Source organism: Ammodytes marinus (genome assembly GCF_949987685.1).
Source record: "Ammodytes marinus genome assembly, chromosome: 15".
Lineage (NCBI taxonomy): Eukaryota > Metazoa > Chordata > Actinopteri > Uranoscopiformes > Ammodytidae > Ammodytes > Ammodytes marinus.
The window spans coordinates 2,860,713-2,884,595 of NC_137219.1; the positions used below are offsets into that span (position 1 = coordinate 2,860,713).

At 40.4% G+C, this 23,883-nt stretch overlaps 3 protein-coding genes across 6 annotated transcripts in view; 1 reads left to right on the forward strand and 2 right to left on the reverse strand.

Moving 5' to 3' along the window:
• The window catches only part of klc1a (kinesin light chain 1a), a 52,475-nt gene extending 50,529 nt beyond the window's left edge, over nt 1–1,946 (reverse strand). The window contains exon 1 of the mRNA XM_080042195.1: nt 1,564–1,946. The gene's annotated coding sequence lies outside the window, so the exon portion shown is untranslated. The remainder of the gene's footprint in view (nt 1–1,563) is intronic.
• Nucleotides 1,947–2,824: 878 nt separating this feature from the next.
• coa8 (cytochrome c oxidase assembly factor 8) lies at nt 2,825–7,366 on the reverse strand (the record flags this gene model as incomplete). Its single annotated transcript, XM_080041992.1, has 5 exons — nt 7,098–7,366; nt 5,277–5,474; nt 4,558–4,621; nt 3,947–4,037; nt 2,825–2,951 (listed from the first exon to the last, which is right to left on the reverse strand). Exons 1-5 carry the CDS (start codon nt 7,227–7,229, stop codon nt 2,825–2,827), a joined length of 612 nt encoding a protein of 203 aa, XP_079898118.1. The 5' UTR covers nt 7,230–7,366.
• A 927-nt stretch (nt 7,367–8,293) lies between these two features.
• Nucleotides 8,294–23,622, forward strand: bag5 (BCL2 associated athanogene 5). Of its 4 annotated transcripts, none has more exons than XM_080042818.1 (6): nt 8,294–8,352; nt 17,536–17,782; nt 18,712–18,945; nt 19,207–19,401; nt 19,753–19,976; nt 20,459–23,622. In XM_080042818.1, the coding sequence occupies exons 1-6, from the start codon at nt 8,330–8,332 to the stop codon at nt 20,997–20,999; spliced, it is 1,464 nt and encodes a 487-aa protein (XP_079898944.1). In that variant the 5' UTR covers nt 8,294–8,329; the 3' UTR covers nt 21,000–23,622. The 4 variants fall into 4 exon arrangements, with proteins under 4 accessions (XP_079898944.1, XP_079898943.1, XP_079898945.1 ...); XM_080042817.1 differs by lacking the exon at nt 8,294–8,352 and adding an exon at nt 8,788–8,899; XM_080042819.1 differs by lacking the exon at nt 8,294–8,352 and adding an exon at nt 12,558–12,709.
• The last annotated feature ends 261 nt before the right edge of the window (nt 23,623–23,883 follow it).

Genomic DNA, 23,883 nt, shown 5'->3' on the forward strand with positions numbered 1-23,883 from the left:
CAGACCAAACACACACACACACACACCGAACACACACACCAAACCCACACCGAACACACACACACACACACACACACACACACACACACTCCCAACAACAACAGTCTTCCCCTGGAGATGTATAGCCTGCAGGTTGTCATGAGTTTTCTCCTTTGGGTCGGATTAAACATTGAAGACAAACAAAACTCCCAGGAGCATGTGTGTGTGTGTGTGTGTGTGTGTGTGTGTGTGTGTGTGTGTGTGTGTGTGTGTGTGTGTGTGTGTGTGTGTGTGTGTGTGTGTGTGTGTGTGTGTCTTTCTGGCCATGTGTGTATGTATGTATTTGCTGAGATTGCTTGCCTGCAGTGTAGACTCAAGAGGTTTTGTCATTGTGTGTGTGTGTGTGTGTGTGTGTGTGTGTGTGTGTGTGTGTGTGTGTGTGTGTGTGTGTGTGTGTGTGTGTGTGTGTGTGTGTGTGTGTGTGTGTAAATCTCAAACACTCATTAGAAACGTCTCAGTATTTTGGCTTTTTAGATCCCAGCTGTGTGTCTCTCCATCCACACTGGGTTTCACTGTCCTTCTGGAGCCGCTCAACACACACGCAATGAATATCAATGAAGTCACACGCAACACACACACACACGCACACGCGCACACACACACACACACACACACACGCAACACACACACACACACACACACACACGATTCAGGGACTTAAAAGGTGGAGTCAGTGATTCAGTCAGTGAGCATGCTTGTTGTCAAAATCACTGTCATAATTCATTATTATCTCCTCATGATTCGCTACCTGTCAGTAAATGTGTGAGTGTTGAAAAACAAATCCAGTGTTATAAACACAGCCTAGGCTCTGTAAACGGGCATGTTGCTAGCTATGGATGGCACCCTTTGTGTACATACCCTTTGTTTACATACCAGTGTACAGAGCATAGGCTGTGTATTAAAACTGTACTTACACATTACGGACAGGTAGCGGATCATGAGGAGACATTCACTGATTTTGACACAAAATGTAATTCGACAACAAGAATTCTCCAGAATTAGGCCTACTGACACAAGTCATTTCTATTTCTAGTATAGGCCTAGTAGTATTTTTATAATGTGCATATTTCTGTAAATATTGGTGTTGTTTATGTGAATTAGGCTATTGCTAACGCAGTATCTATCTATCTGCATTGGCCCAACGAACAAGTGCATGTTGACAGGCATGTACTGTGTGTTATAGCCGTGTCCCTCCTGCTGCTTTTGTCCTTTACATATCTCTCTGGCTAAATGTGTTTAACCTGAAGAACCAGTTACTTTAGCTAGCTGTCAGTCACTAAAACACAACGCTAACTCAGTCACTGACAGTCAGATAATGTGCTTAGGCGACGTCTAATACTGCAATTAACACCCATTGTACATCAAAGAATGATTCAAACATGGCTGCCTAAAATGTTCAACTGTATTCATTCAAGTCCTTGTGGTTTTTAGAAGATGACACTTGACGAAAAAGTAAATAAATCTGAAATTCGTAATTAGCTCATCATGACACTGTTCCAGGAAATACACGGAGCCATTTCTTACCGTTCTCTTGGACATCCGTTGCCAAGGGAGCTCGTTCTTCTTCGTTGTTTTTCCCCCTTTTAACCGACAACGTGTGCCGATAAATGTCCACAAATACGAATATAACTTATAAAACAAGCTTCCTAAACTGTCTACGGTTGGGATATGTTGTGTTTTTGCGTTTAGCTGGAGCCTCACTGCATCAACCGCCCGTTAAAGATGACTACTAATATAAAAACCTAAACCAAAACACCGACTTTAGTGGTGGCCGTTTGCGGGGAAAAGCCTGCTCTTCTTCGGCTCCATGGCAACAGGAACACGTCCCGGTAAAAACTTAACTCAACATGGAGGAATATATCATCAAAATACAGACTAGTCGCCCATGGAAATGACAGCTCCGTAGGTCCACTGACTGAGCGACTGACTGACTGGCTGCGCGCTGCGTGAAAATGGCGTTACCCTACCCGGCTCCCCCCTCACCCTGCCCCGGTATGATGATGTCACCGCACCGGCCCATTGGATTAAAGGGGAAGCTGCGGCGGACGCTCAGATTTATTTAGGGCCTACTGATTCATTCAAATATTATTATTCGGACTTTGAACTTTGAAGTAGTAGGCCTACTGATACACACTGTCTGAAAACATATTAGTGCTTACATTGAAAATGTCAAGTAGGCTACAAGTAGGCTACATAATATAAGGAATGTATGAAGTTAGATGTAGGCTATCAAAGACAGATCATCGTCCTCAAAGGAAACTTGCATTGATGCAGTTGTAATAAATCACATAAAGGCCATGACCTTATATTCAGATTCTAAGTCAACAAATAAAAAATTAAATAAAGAGACTAAACATTCACTGTATTGCATTACAGGTAAAGGTCTTGCATTAAATATAGTAGGCCTATGTATGTAGAAAGAAGGCTAGATAGATAGATAGATAGATAGATAGATAGATAGATAGATAGATAGATAGATAGATAGATAGATAGATAGATAGATAGATAGATAGATAGATAGATAGATAGATAGATAGATAGATAGATAGATAGATAGATAGATAGATAGATAGATAGATTTATTAATTCCTAAAGAGTCTGTTCCTAAGGATAATTAGGGCCTACTTGAATTCCAAAATTCAAATAACTTAGATGGATATGACCGAATCAACCACTGCAAATAGACCAATCTCACATTAGATACAAGTTTTACCATTCCTACAAAATAAAAGACAGAACAACAAAGTATAGGAGAGTTGATAGGATAAATATCTTATTTTATTTCTTATGAACATGTGTTGGAAGGTGGGGTATCTTTCTTGCTTCGCCAGTCGGTCACACTTTTCCAAAAGTTTTTCAGCGCGACTTTTGCCATGAGGAAAGTAATGGTGAAGTTACGTCGGTACCATTCACTGCACATGAAGAAGAAAAAGACAAAATTACAGGAAGTGTGTTCAAGTTAAATTCATTGATACAGGTTATACTGCAGCAACATATGAAACGTGTCATTTCACTATTATGTTGATATTTTCATAATAAAAGATAATTTCTTTGGCTCAATGACTGAAATATGCACAAGAAAACTGGACTGAAAAAGGGTGTACAGTTCAAATCAGATATACTTATTGATCTTCAAAAGTAAAATTGGGAAGGCAGACAGACAGACAGACAGACAGACAGACAGACAGACAGACAGGTGACGGACCAGTGTTTGTTTGGAGCTTGCCCTTTAAAAATGAAAAATATGAAAAAATTCAATATTTCCAGGTAACTGTCTGAGATTTTTTTTTAGTTTTGAGGCTAACATTCTTTTGTAATGTAAGTTACCATTTCTAGAAGAGAAAAAAAATGTGCGTCTTATTTCTCTGATTTCCCTAACTCTCTTGGCTATAACATGAATAACAAGAACATCACAAGTGTATGTAAAATCCCACTCAGAGGATAAAAATAAATGAAACAAGAGCAGTTGCAGTGGTGATGTGGAACTTTGCGATGCTAATTCACTGAACGTTCTTCAAAGTAGTACAATGTGTGTTGTTCTCCCTACATATGGACAGAATATCAAACAGAGAGTGTGTATGTAAAGGCCCATAGCTCCAGTGGCGGGAGATAGAGATACAGCTTTGGAAAAATGTAAGAGACCACTCCAAATGTTCAGTGTCTCTCGTTTAACTATTTATAGACACATGTTTGAGTAGAATGAACATGTTGGTTTTATAATATAAACTACTGACAAAAAATTTCTAACAAATTCATAATACATTTTTTGTCATTAAGAGCATTTTTTAATAAGTTATGAAGAGATGAAGATTAAAAGGAAAATCCAGACTGGTCTCTTGATTTTTTTTCCGGAGCTGTACCCACCCATGGGAGATGTTCTCCTGTGAATATAAACACCCCGACTCACTTGTTATAATCTGCATGTCGTACTCTGTTTGTGTCCAGGAAGCTTTTGTAAAACACGGCCATTTCTTCACTGTTCAGGGCCCGCCGCCGGCCTGAGAGACAAGACACAGCACACAACATTTTATTTATTCTGTGACATACATTCTGCCTTCTATTTTCCCTTTTTTATTGGGGTTTTGAAGGGACAAATAATTTACATTTCTATTCAGCGCTGTACATAAGGACCAGCTCCATTTTTTAAATAGAATATTGTGTGTGTAAGTACGGTAAGTGCTAAATATTTAACATGCAGTGTGTAAGTAAGGAGTATTTTGGCAACATCTTTGTGGTGAGATTCTAGATGGCAACGCTCCCTTGCTAAACTGGTATTCAAACAAAGGATATGTAAATGAACGGGGGCCCACAGTAGCTAGCAACATGACCATTTACAGAACCTAAGCTGTGTATTGACACTCGATTTTTTTTTGTGCACACACAGTACAGACAGGTAGCAGATCTTGATCAGAAATCCACTGATTTTGACCAAACTTTTTTTTTTTTTTTACAAAAAGCGTTCTCCAGAATCTCTGACTCCACCTTTAAATATATGTACAAAGCGCTGCAGGTCCTCACCTTGTTCATCGCGCAGAGTCAAGCCTTTAGCGGTCAGTTGTGAAATGATGTAAGCATCTCTTCCCTGCAGAAAGCACAAAAATATGTTTTCATTAAAAATGTAATTGTCAACAGTAAACACAGGGACTTATGTCAACAAATCAAACAATAAAAACAAAAATATGCTTTTTTTAAAATGTCTTTGATATGAAATAGCATCAATGAACAGGAAGGGAATATATTGAAGAAATAGTTCAGTTGTGTGTTGCTGCTCTCTGCTGGTGAAAATAAGAACTTTTCCACACAGAAGGGCTCAAAGGACAACAAACTATTTTGAGTTGTGTGTTATCCAGATATAAATTCTATATTCTATGTATATATTTCAAATAAACTGACCTCCCCCCAATAACATCTTTTCTCCGGGGAAGAATAATAAAAAGGACAGTTAACTTTAGAATAACATGTTGTTAAAAATAAAAAGTTTGAGTTATTGAATTCATGCTCACAGGTAAACAGCAGAATAAAAAGCACTATTTTAAAAATGTAAAGTCTAGCCCTAGAAATACTTTCTTTTTTAAATATATATATCGAGTATAACACATATGCACCTTTACATTTATACACGCATATTCATTAAAAAAAAAAAACAGACGTCTTAAACAACAATACATATGGCCTACACAAGTGCCTTAAATACAGCAAATTAAACGTGTTTTATTAATGTAAAAAGCCCTTTCTACCTTGCTGAATGTGACGTTCTGTTTGGCCCAGAACTCGTGGTTCCAGTCCTCGGTCTCCTGCCTCAGATGTCGGAGCCGTTGGTCCAGCTCCGTCTCGTTGGGCGGGACGTGGTAAACTATCGGCCGCAGGTTGGACAGCGGGTTGGGGGGACCGATCCAGTCGTGTGTGGCGCTGGCTGGCGGTCTGGACCGAGATCGCTGTGGATGAATGAACACAAGAAAGTGTTATGGTAAAAAGGTACTATCGGTTACTACAAAGGAAAGTCTTGCACCATACACTCAGCAGCACAGGTTACAAGAAGAAAGCTTATTCATTTAGAAGTATTGCTCCACATGCACATAGAGCAACTCTGCAGGTGCTGTGTCAGTGAGGGAGGAGTTTATACACACATAACACACACACACACACACACACACACACACACTCTCACTCATACACACACACACACAAACACACACACTGTCTCTCTCTCTCTCTCTCTCGCTCTCACTCACTCACACTCATACACTCACTCACACACGCAAACACACACACACACACACACACACACACACACACACACACACACACACACACACTGACCGAGGCCCAGACGTATAATCAGCTTATCATTTCTAACCAGACGGCCTGATGAGACGGGCGAAGGGACACAGAGCTCGAACCAGAGCTCAGAGATCAAAAAACAGGTAGAGACCACTTTATAACTTATGACTTTAAAGTTTAAATGATTCGCCACCAGCTTTAATCTTACATTTTTACATAAATGTTCATGAATATGCACTGTCTATCCCTGTAACCGAAAATCGGACTGGGTGTGCGACCAGACCAAAAGCAGTAATAAAAACTATATAAAAACGTCTTTCTTTGCACTGATGGTCTCGTTTGCTGTTAAAGGTAATTTATGATTATCAGAGGAAACAAGGTATTTAAATGTTACTCGTAGCCGCTTTAAACAAACAAATATCTCTATAGCCTATATAATTTAATCATTGGGGACCTTTTATAATAGGGACAATTTATCTGCACTATGTATACTTTTACTGTAAGTTTCTGAATGGAGGACTTTACTTGATAGGGTATATTTAGGGTAATATTTTCACAGTAGGCTATTTTACTTTTCTGTGTTGGTAAAGCCACATAAGTACAAACTACATAGGCTGCATCGTTAGTCCACGTATTGTATAGGATGAACCACTGACAGAAATATTCTTATTTCCTTTTTCAAAGTGCAATAAAATGCATTTATCAAACAGACTGCTATATAAATAAACAGACTTTTGCACAACGCCAAACTACTATCTCCTGATGGATCAATACAAATATCCATAGGTCCTACAGTTTTTTCTTACAATAGGATAACACGGGACCATTTTACTGCACTATGAGCATGCTACTACTTTTACTTTGAAAATGTAGCGTCCATAGATATTTCAAACAGACGTATATAGACTATAGTTTGTTTGCTCACTTTAGTAAAGTTTATGTGTAGTGGAGTATGTTCAAAGATCTTGATTTGCTAATTTTATTTGGTGAAGGATGCAAAAACTTCCTAAATCTGTAATATGTTATTACTAGGCTCAATAAAATAAAAAAAAGTCCTCCACTTGTATCTACAATGAGCAACAGTATCATAGCAACACACAAACACACACACACGCGCACACACATGCAGATCATAACACTGTAAGCAAGCCGCTGTCCAGGCCTTTTCTTCTGTCTGTCAGAGGGCTACACACACACACACACACCCCACGTCAAGTAAGTCTGTCAAATAATATTCAACATTTAAAAAATATACTTCAATGTTTTCCTCGACCAACCTTCGGTGCTTCTTGCTTTTCTGCGTCCTTCGTGGAGCTACAGTGCCGCCTGCTGAGCGCTGAGAGGCGGATATGTGGTCGCAGAAACAGCCTCCATGTTACGCACAATGCGGTGGTTGTTGTAGACGCCATTTAAAATGAATAGGAACTAAACTGTTTGTGTGTCGTCAAGAGGCAATTGATTGATTGATTGATTGATTGATCGCCCCTGAGGTTAAGATATTAACCCAGACTGTAAAGCATGAGACAGATCCAAAACATGTCGGGTGTCCTTCGATGGGTGAGAAGAGTGGTCACGTGAGCGACGAGATGGAAGGAGTGAGCTTAGAAATGTCACCGGCGCATCCCCACAAATATAGCTAGTCGGGCGGGGTTGTTTTCTCACTGGGGGTAGTGTAAGTGTTGGACTTGGAAGAAGAATTATTTACACATTTTACTCAATTTCCCCACTTACAAAAATGCAAAAGATTTTTTTGTCTTCATTTAATGCAATAATAACAATTTATTTTTATTTTTTTCAGACCCCGATTTTTTTATATAGGAAAAAGGGTTTAAAGCCGTAATATAACCAGTCAAAACGTTTTGCATTTAAACCTGAACTACATTAAAAGTAAAATGTACGATACTTTTGTTATTTTATGATGAAATTGATTAGATTATTTATTTGCTGATGCTGCATGCCTGTGGTAGCTTGGTAGCACAGACAAAAATACATCGCTATATTGGGGGGACATTTGATCATATTTTAAAGTTGTGGGGGGTGTCAATTCTCAAATGTAATGATGATTAAGTCCTTCTTGCTATAAAGTATCTCAATATTGTACCTAGAACTACTACTGCGCATCATTTATATTTTCCCCGCCCGAGCCGATTCGTGTGAAACGGCACGACAATAATAACAAATCCATGGTACAAATGTATTGCAATTGTTGGTGGTCAACCAAAATTTACACTGCGTTACAACTAGTTAAGCCGATTACAGGCTAAATAACAGGTTTGTTGTATCCTTTTTTCAGTCGATATGATTGTTTTATACGCTGACTAATTGTTGATTCACACTTTCAAAGATTATCTTGCGAAATATGTGTTATTTTCTTCTAAAATTAGGAAAAACAAAAACTCCGTGTTAGTTCCTACTCGCATGGGCCGAAGTTTCTGGAAGGTGGCTAGCTAGGTGGGCTAATGTTTAGCTTTTATCGGAGGAGGGGCGAAGCTTTTTCACAACACTTCAGATGGCTGTACGCTGGCTATGCAGGTAAATATGGAACTTTCTACACTGGCGTAGCGGGGATTACGTGTTTAAGTAGCCGAAAAAGGCTTGAGTTATTCGGGGGAAAGGTGGGGGCAGCAGAGAGAGAGAGAGTGTGAGTCAGGTGACCATTGGGATTTACGGACAATGGCATTCACACTCACAACGCGCTGACGTGGGGGTGAAAACCAGGGCTCGTGCGGCTTTATTTGCGTCATTAACAGTCTGTTTAAATAGCTCGTAATGTTTAAGGATATGTTTTTGTGAAGTGAAGTGTTTTTAAAGCGAGAGACACTTCGGGGCTGGGTCTGTGGGAGGGGCGACACTAAGCAAGGACCGCAGCCCGTCAGTATACGTCCATCCCTCGGCTGGTACTGAAGCTGATAACCGCCCTCATCGATATATTCACTGGATCGTTAATAGTGTGTGTTTACTGGGAGGATTTTTATCTATCCGGAGGTACATTTTGGTCCACGAACAGCCCTGCGTTTGGCTGATGGAAAGAGACATACGTGGTCAAAATGTGCGCGAATGTGTTCGGAGTTTTGAAAAGGTGAGACATAGGCTATACATATCGATGCTGTGTTTTTTTTAGAGAGAGACTCTCTCTCTGTGTGTGTGTGTGTGTGTGTGTGTGTGTGTGTGTGTGTGTGTGTGTGTGTGTGTGTGTGTGTGTGTGTGTGTGTGTGTGTGTGTGTGTGTGTGTTTGAGGACCAATGTTATTGTCTTAACCTGGCATAGTGAGGACGTATTTGGACAGTGGGGACATTTTGGCAGGAGATTTTAAAGGTTAATACTTGATTTAAAGGTTCAGATTTAGGTTAAGACAAGGATTTGTGTAAAGGGTTTATATGTGATGGATAAGGTGCTACAAGGTAATGCATTATGTCAACGAGGGTCCTCACAAAGATATAAGCACAAGGGTGTGTGTGCGTGTGTGCGTGCGTGTGTGTGTGTGTGTGTGTGTGTGTGTGTGTGTGTGTGTGTGTGTGTGTGTGTGTGTGTGTGTGTGTGTGTGTGTGTGTGTGTGTGTGTGTGCGTGCTACAGCTGACAGCTCGAGGCGTTTAGTGCGATGTGGTAGATGGTTATGTCTGTGTGTTTGATATTCACCACAGAAGCAGATACCTTTTGCAACCAGCTGCCTCTTATGAAATATATAATAAATAAATAAATAAATAATAATAGAAAAACAGGATTGTCTACGGTGACATAATGCGCAAAGCAAAGCTGTGCAGGACCGGAGCACGCAGCTTGGCACAGTGGGACGGATGGTGCATGCGTGTGTTTTTTGGGGAGAGAGAGGAGGAGAGATTTAAGGAAACGATGGTTGCATGTTACCTCCCAGGCAGCTCGCTCAAGTTAACGATCATTGTGTGTGTGTGTGTGTGTGTGTGTGTGTGTGTGTGTGTGTGTGTGTGTGTGTGTGTGTGTGTGTGTGTGTGTGTGTGTGTGTGTGTGTGTGTGTGTGTGTGTGTGTGTGTGTGTGTGTGTGTGTGTGTGTGTGTGTGTGACTGTGTGTGTGACTCACTCACGTTGGGGAATATTTTCTACTATCAAATTCTTAGCTGTAACACCACCACATCAGCCTCTTTTCCTCGTCTGTCTTGGATAGAATTAAGCGATGAGGTGTTTGCCAGTTCCGGATTACCCCAATAAATAATCAGATTTGTGAGCTGTGGTTAAGCATCCCATAGATTATTCTGGAAATGCCCAGCCCCTCTCTTTTACACACACACACACACACACACACACACACACACACACACACACACACACACACACACACACACACACACACACACACACACACACACACACACACACACACACACACACACACACACACACACACACACACACACACACACACACAGGGCTCCTACTGAAAACAGTCTTAAAAAGGCAGGGAATTCAAGGTGGTTAAAAACTAACATAATTGGTAGCATTTATTTGTTTTAATAATTTACAAATGGCTCTCTTCAACATACAGATCAGCATGGCATTAACCAAAAGACCTTAAGGATAGATAGATAGATAGATAGATAGATAGATAGATAGATAGATAGATAGATAGATAGATAGATAGATAGATAGATAGGCAGACAGACAGATTCAGTGTGCAACTTCTCTTCATCACAATGCTAATAGAAACACATTCAGTTTTTTATCATTTTAATTGTGTATTTGGAATGACTTGAAATAAAATAATCATATCCAAATGAGAAGAGAAAAATTCAACATTTGAAGTATATTTTCTTACATTTTCACTGGAACAAAGAAGTCATGTTTTATGCCAAATTGTCCCTAACTCAAAGTAGTGTGTGTGTGTGTGTGTGTGTGTGTGTGTGTGTGTGTGTGTGTGTGTGTGTGTGTGTGTGTGTGTGTGTGTGTGTGTGTGTGTGTGTGTGTGTGTGTGTGTGTGTGTGTGTGTGTGTGTGTGTGTGTGTGTGTGTGTGTGTGTGTGTGTTAAAAAATTGGCCTTTAATTTGATTCTGAGTGGCATCAAAACAGTCTTAAGAGTCTTAAATCTAACTTGCCTCAAGCTGTAGCAACCCTGCGAACAAAAAAGCACTTTAGAAGATGCTGAATCATAATCCTGTCTGTTGTAATTAAGTGTTGTTGATTCTGTGAATAACAAATCGCTTAGTATTCACACTAACAATAACAGCATGATAGTATGCTATGCTTTGAGGCACAGTGACTGATATCCAGCCTGCGTTATTATGAAGAAGCGGCCTTTTCCTTGAGACATGTTCTCTTTTAAACACTCAAATCTCTTTCTCCTCTCAAGCCTGTGTCTTACCGTTTCACCCTGCAGAAAAAGAACATTCACTTTCATGTGCGATAGACAGAACTTCTTAAGGGCCCGTGTCCAACCTAGCGTTTGTTTACTCCTAAGTATCGCTCCTCCTATTAAAATGCCGAAGGAAAGTTTTCAGTTTAGTTGGTTGGAGGATTGCATTATGATCATGGATAGATAACCGGTCCTGCACAGAAACCCAGGGGAGTCTGAATGTGTTATACCTGAAAAATGGTGCAGGTAATGGTGTCATTTTCAGGGGGGATGGAAGGTTGCAACTCCCACCCCCCCCACCCAAATAAACAAAACCAGCCAATAAAATCCCCCCAAATATCTAGATAGGTGGAGGTCTATCACAGAGAACTTGTTAATCAAAAATGGCTATAGATAGACAGAAACAACTACAAACAGAGAGAGCATAACGGCAAAGAGATGCAAATGAACTGAAGAGACGCAAAACAATAACAGAGATGCAAAATGACTAAAAAAGTTATCAAGGAAAAACATACGGCTACATACGCATTGCTTTATTCTATTTTTCTTTTTTTTTCTAGTGACTAAAAAAATATTTAAATCCACTTTTAAGAAATGCAAATCAAAACAGAGACAGGGAAAATAACTCCACATGTACAAATATAATTATGCAAAAGCTTCTCAGAGACACAAAACACAACGTTGCAATACATCTGCAGATAAACGCAGCATTGTTACATAAAGTCCCTGCTGTGATACACTCTATAATTAAGCACGTTGAATTTACAGCAGCGTTAACACCACCAAGGGCTGAGCAGTTTTCACTCTTGTCACCCCTGATATTACACCATTAACTGCTGATTATTATTGAGCCCAAAACGGTTTCAGCATTTTTCGGCTCCAAAGACAATTTTACTCAAGTTATTAATCCGACTAAGAAGTAGCCATATTTTGCTGACTACGATATTTCATATTTTTCCGAGGCGTGTTGAATCAGCTTTGACTTAAAGACCTACTTCACAGGTGGGAATATGAAGGTGTATTGAACTCTGAGATCCTATGTAGTATAAATGTGCAAACATTTTTAGAAATCGGTTCATCTTAGCCTGAGAAAAGGGCAGAAAGAGTGTTTTATGGTCTCACTGTCTCACCCTACATTTTCCCATGTGTGACATCAAACATGGTAAAAATTTAGGGTCAGGATTAACAGGACACCTGGGCCAAGGGAAGACTGAGGGAAGAAAAAACCTCATTCATTATATTATAATATTGTTTTTATAATGATAGAACGCCGGTTCTGTATGGGTGAAGTATTCTTTTAATATGACTTGATCTGTCTGTCTGTACGAGTGTAAACATGCGCTGGGCTTAGTCATACTTTTCAGGGTGTTGGCTGGCTGTGTTTTGCTTCCTACTCAGTTATATGTGAAGCTAGATTTTAAATGGTCGAATCCTTTTTCTAAATGTGGATTGAAAAAGCTATCGGGAAAAAATCATGAGAGCCAGTGAGCGCTAGAGACACACAGACAGCAGTCCTATGTGAGAGGTTGTCATGTGGGATTTCATCTTCTGGTCCAGACAAAGAAAATGTAGGTTGAACGATTTACCGTAATTTTTTTCTACGTGATTGTACTGACAGCTCTGAACACAAAGACATGATTTGAAGACATTTTATTCTAGCCTAGTTTTCAGGGATGGTGTTTGTTGTCATGTCGATGTCGTACAAGAAAAAATAAGAACAGACTCGACTAAAGGAGGTCAAGGTCGAGAAAATATAGATGTTTTTATTCGATTGTAGTGTACCAACTTGAAGTAAATGGTAAATGGACTTGACTTATATGGTGCTTTTTTAGCCCTAAAGCGCTTTACATTTCCTACCACATTCACCCATTCACACACACACACACTCACTCACTCACTCACTCACTCACTCACTCACTCACTCACTCACTCACTCACTCACTCACTCACTCACTCACTCACTCACTCACACACACACACACACACACACACGGCAGTCATTTCAAAAGCATTTAAAGAGACGTATTTACTGATTCTTAACAGACTGCAGCACTGTTTTAAAACGCTGTCATTATGTCATAGTAGTAGTCGGCTTAATAAAACTAAGTGCTGTTTTGATTTATAAGAGGATGTTGGATCTAAATCAATTCAACCGCCCATGTATTGTCATTGTTATGAAAGAGAGAAACTATTCTTTCCCTTGTATGGTTATACGTTTCAAGGCTGTAACGACAATAAATAGTAAGAATGAAATTATTTTTAGATCTCTTTTGACATTATTAGGGTTAAATAAAGTTACATCACTGGAATTCAGCAGAAAGAATATGTCTTTCAAAAAGGTTAATTTAGTCTCACTTGATAAATTAACTGAAATGTTCATGTAAACAGACTAGTATAAACTTTTTTACAAGGTACAAAAGAGTTAATACTCTGTTTAAATTTAATTTATAATACATTTTTAATATTATTAATTGTATTATTCAATTTCTTTTAAGCTCGTAGTCAAACTATTTTAGATTTTCCAACTCTTTTTAGTTGCATGAATGACTGATGTTGTTTGACATATTGATATTAGCTAATAGTGATTTAAGAGGATGTTGGATCTAAATCAATTCAACCGCCCATGTATTGTCATTGTTATGAAAGAGAGTAACTATTCTTTCCCTTGTATGGTTATACGTTTCAAGGCTATAACAACATTTAATAAAAAAAAAAAAATGTATGGTCGACATTCTTACAGTTTATTAATATCACTACACTGAAACACCTCCAAGTAAACTTATACATCACTGGAGATCAGCAGATACAATATTTATTTTAGCATGTTCTCTTAATCTGTGTGTCTTGCCTGAACCATTGATTGAGACAAGCTGCTGTTGATATATGTTTTTGTCTACCTCATACTGCTATTTATAGTATTTATTAAATTAATTTTTATTGTGAGACTGGGAACTGTTAACTAAATTGCCCATCTTGGGATAAATAGAGTTTTTCTGATTGTAATTCTGACATATTGATTGATTGATATTAGCTTATGGGCGTATATCATTAGTGCCATGTCGCCCTATGACTAACACGATTTATTTTGTGAGGTCATTTAGACGATGATGAGTCACCTTTTAGTTTCTCCTCCATAGAGCAGGTTCAGATTTACAAATGGATGATGTCGTTGGCTGTTTGGGAAGTGACAGCTCGGTAGTATGGTGTCACGATTGCTCACACATAAAATGGATTATATATTCTGGCGCTTTACCCGACAGGATGGGTTACTGTTCTGACATATTCCCTGCGTTCCAATCCCCATACTTCCCTACTATTTAGTATGCCAGAAAAAGACTTAGGATGTCCCAATACATGCACGTAAAGTGTAGTATGCTGAAAATACATAAATGCCCCACTAACTCCAATAGCATTTTGGAGTATTTGTCTTTATTCTTGACATTTCTCGACATAATGAAAAAAAAATCTTCCTTATCTGATTTTGTTTTCTCTCCTGTCACCCTTAAACTCTTCTGTATATTAGTATGTAGTGTAGTAAAAAGACAAAGTATGTGATTTGGAACGCAGGGGTTGAGTGACACCATTTCCTGCAAACTAACACTCTTATAGCCGCTGTAAAAAAGTCAAAAATCAACATATGATATCAAAGTTGGGTGTCTTAGTTAGCTTATACAGAAATCTGATTGAAAATAAACAGTATAGAACGTGGTCTACTCTCTAGATCGTTTGACAGGACGGTGTGGGCATAGTCTTGTCAATTGGTCTCCGTGGTGACACTTTTGGGTGGAGAACTGCCGTGATTGGTTCAAAATACTTAACGCGTATTAAGAACCAGAGCATAGCCCATAGCCTCATCTATCAAACTTAAATGACAATCTGTTTGAATTTGGATTAATAAATATGCCGAACGCTTTTCAGATGATCATGCAATTTATCCCCCAAATTACATCGTTAGAAGGATTTTGTGGATTTGGGTTAATAGGGGCTTTAAAGAGGTCCCGTTTCTTGCCCAAATTTTTTAGTTTCAGTGGGCGACAGTCTCACAGTCATTGTGTTTATAACAAAAGGGTCACATGTTATAACTGGAATGTCCTGTTTGAGTTGATGCTTTTGTTCCCACTGTTGTAGATCTTTCAGAAAGATTCACAAAAATCGATCTTTTGTTTTCCACAATGACGCCAACACAGAAAACGCCACAATCTTCACATAGTCAGTAACAGTGTGGGAACAAGGCTTAAACCTTTTTTATGTTTTTAAGATAATTTTTTGGTATTTTCTTTTGCTTTATTATCAGACAGTTTGGAGAGACAAGGATGAAATGGGGCAGAGAGGAATGACATGCAGAGAACGACCCCGGGCTGGATTCTAACCCGGGTCTGCTGTGAAGAGGACTGAGACTCTATGGAGGGGGGGAGGGGGTTCTAACTACTAACCACTACACCACAAGCACCCCTAGCATCCGACCACATTGTTGTAATAACTGTGTGTGTGGAGTCGGGGGAGATTTGACTGTGTGTGTGTCTGAGGTTGCAGAGTTTATCTCATGCCAGTTGCTTTGGCAGGAATCCAGTTAGTTGGAGGTCCAGAGTTCAACCAGTGTTTGCTGCTGTGACCGTCTGAAAAGTAATCCGCCCATTCTAGCCAGTAGGGAACAATGTTAGCCCTGCTGTAGTAGTCGGCTTAATAAAACTAAGTGCTGTTTTGATTTAAGAGGTTGTTATGATGATATAAATCAATTTAATGGTACGTTTATTGTCATTGTTATGAGAGAGAGTAACTATTCTTTCCCTTGTTAAGTTATAAGTTTCAAGGCTGTAACAACTTTAAATTTATGATTTAATAAAAATATTACTACACTGAAACACCTCCAAGTAAACTTATACATAATAATAATAATAATAATCTTTATTTGTATAGCGCCCTTCATACATAAAATGCAGCTCAGAGTGCTTTACATGCACAAAATAAAGAAAATATAAAACAAAACACATTCATCACAGGCAATAAACCAAAGAGCAAAAGATAAAAATTAAATAAAAATAAATAAAAATGCAATAAAAACATTTAAAAAAAAAAGAAAAACATCACTGGAGATCAGCATAAACAATATTTCTTTTAGCATGTTCTCTAAATCCACCCATTCTGGACAGTAGAGAACAATGTTAGCCCTTCTGCGGCCCTGAATTGTTCCTCTTTGTTCTGACTAGGGAAGTCCAATTTGAATTTCTTTTCTGACTTATAACTGGCGCTCATAGTCATTTACTAATCATTAACGGACTAGATTAAATATAGTCTATTTATAGTGACACTTGGGTTGTGCCACGTAATAGAAATGCTCTAATTTTAATCTGTGCAGCTGTCTGCTGCGCCGGTGATACACTGAAATCTGTCACCCATCAGAATGTGTGACCGTGGAGGATGCTGTTATTTATATGTATGTATCAGCCGAGTCGATCAGTGAAATGTGGAATAACTCCAAAGCGCAACAATTTAAATTGTGAAACAGAAACACACTTTTTGAAGGCTTTCTGAAACTTCTACGTTTACTACTGTTAAACTTATAGTATTACTCGGTTAAAAGTCTTATAATTTTTTATTTTTTTAACCTTTAGTTATACAGGTAAATCCCTTTGAGACCGGAGACTCTTTTGCAAGGGAGACCTGTTCCCATTCCCACGTTACCATTCACACACACATTCATACACCGATAGCAGCATGCTAACTATCGACATTCACACGAGGCAAGGTGGGTGAAGAGTCTTGCCCAAGGACACAACAACCATGACACTAGTGGCAGGGCGGGGATCGAACCTCCAACCCTTTGATCATCAGCCGACCCGCTCTACCACCTGAGCCACAGTCACCCCGTTAAAGGTTAAACTGTTACCTATGATCATCCCTAGTCCTGACCTTCTCCCTGTCCCCGCAGCCTGTTTGGGAAGCCCTTTGATGGAATGTATAATCACTACTTTGGTCCATGGCGCAACAATTTAAGACTATTTTTTGGCACTTTCAAGCTTTATTAGATAGTACAGAGTTGAAATGGGGAGACAGAGAGAGAGAGAGAAAGAGGGGATGACCTGCAGTAAAGGTCAAAGGGTCAGATTTGAACCCGCGACCACTGCAACGAAAGGCCGGAGCCGATATGGTACGCTCTCTATCCACTACGCCACCGGAGCACCCCGGTGCAACAATTTAAATTGTTTAAATAACCATACATACGCTATTTAGTCGCTGCTTGTTTGTTTTTTTTAGGAATTTTTCATGTCTATTTTTATGCATTTTTGTATGAAAGCTTGTTGTTGTTTTTTTGTTTGTTTCTTGTGTGTGAAAAATCCCAATAATAATAATAATAATAATAATAATAACCATACATATGCCTTGTCCTCTGCAGCCTGTTTGGGAAGCCCTTTGATGGTGGGAAGAGGATGGACCATGGCTCCTCCCAGCAGCAGCAGCATCACCCCGGGGAGCAGCAGCAGCAGCAGCCGTACCGCGCGCAGCACCCGGCCATGACGCGCCTCTACCAGGTCCAGAGGGAGACGGCCTCGCTCGGCCCACAGGTCTGCACCTTCAGCGGGCTGCAGGGGGACCGCGACTACAAGAGGCTGGAGAGGGAGCTCACAAGGCTACTGCTGGAGGTATTAAAGAGGCTCGTACAGACAGACAGACAGACAGACAAACACACACAGACACACACACTCATAAGCACGCATGCACACACACGCACACGCACACACACACACACACACACAAAACCCACTTTACTGGACTATTCAAGGTATACTATGCAGGATATGCCTTTATAAAACAAGGTATAGAGTCACACAAAAATAGCGCAAAGTAGCGTGGAGGAGCTGGGTAGGTGTAGCTAAGTGTGTATCTTGAAAACAACCAACAATGTTACCTCAGCAAAACACACATTCTAGTGGGGCATCTATCTATCTATCTATCTATCTATCTATCTATCTATCTAGATAGATAGATAGATAGATAGCCGGTCGACTGGACAGACTGGTGAGGAGAGCTGGCTCAGTAGTGGGCACAGAGCTGGACTCTCTGGTGACAGTGGCAGAGAGAAGGACCCTGGACAAACTGCTATCCATCCTGGACAACACCCACCACCCTCTGCACGACACCTTCACCAGGCAGAGGAGTGTGTTCAGTGGCCGAATGCTGTCCCAGTCAAGCTCCACTAACAGATTAAAAAACTCTTTCGTCCCCCTGGCCATCAGACTGTACAACAGTTCCCAGCAAAGGCAGGGAGGACAACGACAACGACAATAGACAATGGACACTTTATTTATATCTGTAAAATTTTATTTTATATCTTAATTTAAGTTAAAGTTTATTGTAGGTACTGTTAGTTTTTATATTTTAATTTAGATATATATCTTAATTTTAGCCTAATGTATGTTTAATGTATGTCTTGTTTTTATGCTACTGGATACCTGAATTTCCCTCGGGATAAATAAAGTATATATCTATCTATCTCTATCTATCTATCTCTTTCTCTCTGAAAAAATTGTAACACAAAAAATAATTGCTTTAATGCTATCCACCCGTCCAGGTAGACCAGGTGGACACAGAGGGGAAGCCTGAGCTGCAGGGGGCGAGGAAGCGAGCGGCGTCTGAGGTGGAGGGTCTGCTGCGCTACCTGGAGGAGAACGCCACTCACCCGTCCCGTCTGGCCATCGAACAGATCAGTGATGACGTCAGACGGCTGGTCGACGAACGAATCGTAGTGCCGCAACGATCGGGAGGCGTGGCCGAGATCAACGATGAACTAGTCGATCTACTGCAGGTATGTCTGTGGGCGGGATATATCTTGATTGTTGTTTTAAAGCTATAGTGCGTGTGTATTAGAACTGGTGTTTTTTCAGCACACACACAGTACCGAAAGGTAGCAGATCGTAAGGAGATATTCACTCATTTTGACAAAGTGATTTCTCCATAAAACCTAGTAGAGGACATGTATTTTTCAAGTACACTTTTGAGTTGTTTATTTACACATTATCATTATCGCCAAAAATCGATATACTATTTCTGACCCCCCTGTCTGCAGGAGCTGGTGCTGCGGCTGACCCAGGTGAAGACAGAGGGGCGGGTCCCGCTGCGTAAGGCTCGGTACCGGGCTCTGACCCGTCTGTGTGCCGTGCAGGACGTGATAGAGGGACGCACGCAGCAGCAGACGCTCTCACTGCCGCTGTCCGGGGAGACACACGAGGCTGTACACCGCATCAACCAGATCATGGTCAAGGTATGTACACTGCTTATTACTCCTTTACAGACATGTTTAGTTGGTGAAAGTAACTTGAAACCAGGTCAAAATTAGTTTAAAATCAATTATCATTACAATCATTATCAAACTTAAATGACAATATATTTCATTCGGATTGACAAATATGCCTATGACTCTTTTTAAGATTTGTGGATTTGGGTTTACAATGGCTTTAAAAATGTTGTTGGTTCATTTAGTTTGTTTAATTTATTTCATCACATTTTTATTTTACTATTTTTCTTCTTTTTTTCTGTTTTCCCAATTTTTTCTTTGTTTTTCCCTTTTTTTCCCCCTCCAAACAAACCAAACCAACCTACCCTAACCCATCAGGTGAGCGTGGCGCGCAGTCAGCTTGTTGCCTTGCTCATGGGTCTGAGCGGCAGAGACAGCTGTGCTCACCTGTCGCGCATCCTGACGGAGATGCAGGCGGAGCTGGACGCGCTGGACGTCTCCGGGGACACGGCCATCAGGAACTACCGCAAGCAGGTGGTGGAGGAGATCAACGGGCTGCTCAAACACCTGGACCTGGAGGGGGAGGGGGACGACACACGCAGGTACAGGGTCCTTTAAGAGTAGGGCTACAGCTAAGGATTGACGACTCTGTTGATTGGTGGTTATTTTCTCTGTAATCATTATGTTCTCAAGTCAGAAAATTTGGAAAAATTCAGTTCAACATCAAATATATTTAATTTGCTGCCAAATGAATACAGGCAAAACTGAGTTTTCATAGATGTTCAGGAGGCCAAATATCAAACTCTGAATTACTTTTCTGATTTGCCAAGTATTATAACGAATAGTTGAATGTCTTTATTGACCAGGCAGATCTGATTCGATGGGTACAGCCTTAGTTCTTGTTAGGTGCCTTCTTTTATGTGTAGTTTTTTATGCGTTTGACTTATATTGGAAAATGTTAAAAATAATATTTAATAATAAACCAATACTTACAGAATTGCAGCCAGTAAAGATGATTGTTCCAGGTTTGATTGTCTCTGAAGTTTGTATTTTCAAAGCAGTAACTCACTCATTACTTCCCCAGGTACGACTTGGCCGGGAACAACTCCATCCGTGAGATCGAGGCGGTGCGAGCCCACGTGTCCCACCTGAGAGAGGGCGTCCTGCGTCACTGCCTGATGGGCGACATGAGCTTCAGGCCCAAAGCCGAGCTCCAGAGTCTGCTCACTCACCTGGACCAGGTAGACACAGCCAGGAATCCCTGTATCCGAGAGGCCCGCCGCCGCGCCGTGGTCGAAGTGCAAGCTATCATCACCTTTCTGGACCTCCGCGAAGCCTTGGTGTGCCGTCAAATGGGCCCCAACGAACACCCCCCTCACCGGGCCGTTTGGATGGTCTTGGGCAGCCTCTCGGACCTCCAGGCTCAAGTGTTGGGTTTCGATGGGAAGCGTGCGGATAAGAGCTACATGTTACTGGAGGAGTTGCTAACCAAACAACTGCTTTCGCTGGACGCAGTTGATCCGCAAGGTGACGAATCTACGAAAGTGGCGAGGAAGCAAGCGGTGAAATTCGCCCAAAACATTCTCAACTATCTAGACATGAAGACAGACGAGTGGGAGTATTGATAGGGTTTCTGTGCGTCCTAGCGTATTAGCCGTGGGGGATGTTGCTGCAAGAACGAACGACGAAAAAACGGAGCTGATAATGTGGTGTAAATAAAACTAAAAACACAAAAAAACTAGAACGTTATCATTCCATGGGCTGTACATATATGGACTCCAATCCCCAGAGTGCATTGCAGCAGTGTTTCTTTTTTTTTTTTTTTTTTTTTCTTCTTCTTCTGTAGTCCATTTGTGGTAGTTGCTGTGGCTGAATCACCTGAGAAGGAAGTCAACAACACAAGACTCCTTTTGTGGAACACAGTTTAAAAAACAAATGTTTTGAAGATTTTGATTTGAACTCTCCTGTAAATGTGTGTGTGTGTGTGAGTCGTCCGCTGTCATCGTAGTAGAGGTGTGTGTGTGTGTGTGTGTGTGTGTGTGTGTGTGTGTGTGTGTGTGTGTGTGTCTGTGTGTGTGTTAAAGCCTGCTGCCAAAGCACTAAATAATGCCTGTTCCAGTGGTTGTATGCTTCTGACTGCACTTGATATGGAGTGTGATGTATCATTCAGTGTCAGTGTCGGATGGAGACATGAATGCATGTGTTGAATACAGTGACCTAATTAAGGGAGAGTCGTAAACTGCTACAGTAAAAGACTAGGGCTCCAAGCTGATGGTATTTTTTGCTATTTTTGCAACGCTAAAACGTTCACAAAATAAAAAAAAACATCACCTATTTTGTTTTGTTTTGAAAAATCTAATTGGGTCTGATTCTATTTGGAAGAAGCAGATAGCTTGAACCACATTTATTTAAGTCAAGACACTGCAGGTGAAAAAGGGTAACAGTTTAAATGTATAGATATCATCATGAGACCTTGTTGATTACATACATTTAAACAATATTTATTTGTATTAGTTGTTTCAGAAATGTTTGAATAAATATGGAAAGTTGGCAACATTTAACTAATTGTGCGGTCCAAAGTCTATACACTACAGATTTTGTTAACAGCCTTTTTCATTTTATAAATCAAAAAAATTACTATGAACAGTTCTTTAAAAATGCATTTTTGACAAAAAACTAAATCACTCTCATAAATCAGACAATTAACAACATATGAACAAATCCTTCTGTCACAACCTTCAGAATATAGTGCATGTTTTTGCCTGTAGTGTCTCGCCTTAAATTACAGTAAAAATTCTGTTGACACAATTGAGAGAACACTTCGGGGGCCATTTTAGAAGCAGAATCAATAGAGCAGCCAACACAATAAACAGCTGTTGTTGACGCCAGAGTATCTGTGTTTATACAGAGGTGTGATTAAAGAGTGAACAGTGGGTCATTGCATTATTGATGTAAGGTCACCCTCCACTACACAAGCTCTGTTTATCCACACAGCACTTGGTCCGTGTGTTTTTTGGTAGCGCTCCAAATCATACTACTGTGGCAAAGTCCCCATAACCCTGCTAACCACAGCTGTCACGGGCAACCGGACAAATCATAAACAGAGAAAAAAAATAGATACAGAAGAATATTAGGGCCACGGAAGGGACAAAAATGAGAAGAGGATGTTTTTTTATTGTGATTACGCTTCTCGAGAACATTTAAACATTTCGAGGATTATCTAAATAGTTCAAGATTGAGTTCAACGATATTGACTGATTCGAACTTCAATACGGATCAATAACTCATAACCAAAACGTTATTAAAACACTAACGATGCCTTTTTGCTGTCGTTATGAGACAGACAGACAGACAGACAGACAGACAGACAGACAGACAATGGGCTACAACCTCATTTTGACTAAAGGAGACGTCCTCTAAGCTCCACTAATAACATTGCTCTCCATGTGCAGCGGGCTGTGAGACGAGAGCACGGGGACCGTCTACAAAGGAAAACACCCAAGAGGAAAAATATTCAATACATTCACTCTGATACAGTGCAGTTATTAGTGGAGCTTAGAGGACGTCTGCTTTCAGTCAAAATGAGGTTGTAGCCCATTGTCTGCTTTATGATGATATCGTATGTGTTTTAAGAATGTTTTGCTTCTGAGTTATTGATTCCGGAAGTTCAAATCTTGTCAATATTTTACTTTACCGCAGTCTGGAACTTTTCGACTTTATTGACAACACTGTATTTCAACTTTTGACCCCAATACTCAGAAGACACAGAAACTAAAAATCAGTTTGGCAGCGTTGTTGTTATCTTGTGTGGCAGCCCTTCGGATGTGTGACAGAAACCAGGATGTTTGAAAGGATAAAAATACCTTTCCTTATCACCCTCCCCCCAACCCTTCCCTGCTGCTGCGCGTGTGTAGCTGTTAGTCTGTAAAATGCTTCAAATGTTTTGTGGTGACTGTGTGATCGCGTGAGGCTATAAATGGATCAGTTTTGATATTCAAAGATGAAGGAGATGAGGCGAAAAAAAAATAGCTTTTTTTTTTTGCTGCTACTTTTAGTTTTTTTTTTGTATATATCCTAACCCTAAGCGTAGTTTTTGAAAGTGCGAGAGTGAGACATCCCTTAGAATTGACACATCTTTGCTGAAGCTCACGGGAGGCCAACAGCAGTCGGGGTGCTGTGTGTTGGATGGTGGTGATGGTTATCGCGGTTGACAGAGCCTTGTCAAAAAACTTCTCCAGCTGCAGTTATGACGGGAAGGAGGGAGAGCGAGAGAGGGAGGGAGGGAGAGAAGGAGGGAGGGAGAGAGAGGGAGGGAGGGAGGGAGAGAGAGAGAGAGAGAGGGAGGGAGAGAAGGAGGGAGGGAGGGAGAGAGAGAGGGAGGGAGAGGACTGGAAGAGAAAAAAAAGTCCACATTTCTGTGCCTTTATTGTTGATTTTCACCCTTTTCCCTTCTGAGCTGGTTCGTGTGGAAGCAGCGATGTAATGCGGCGATTAAAGGTGGAGGCAGTG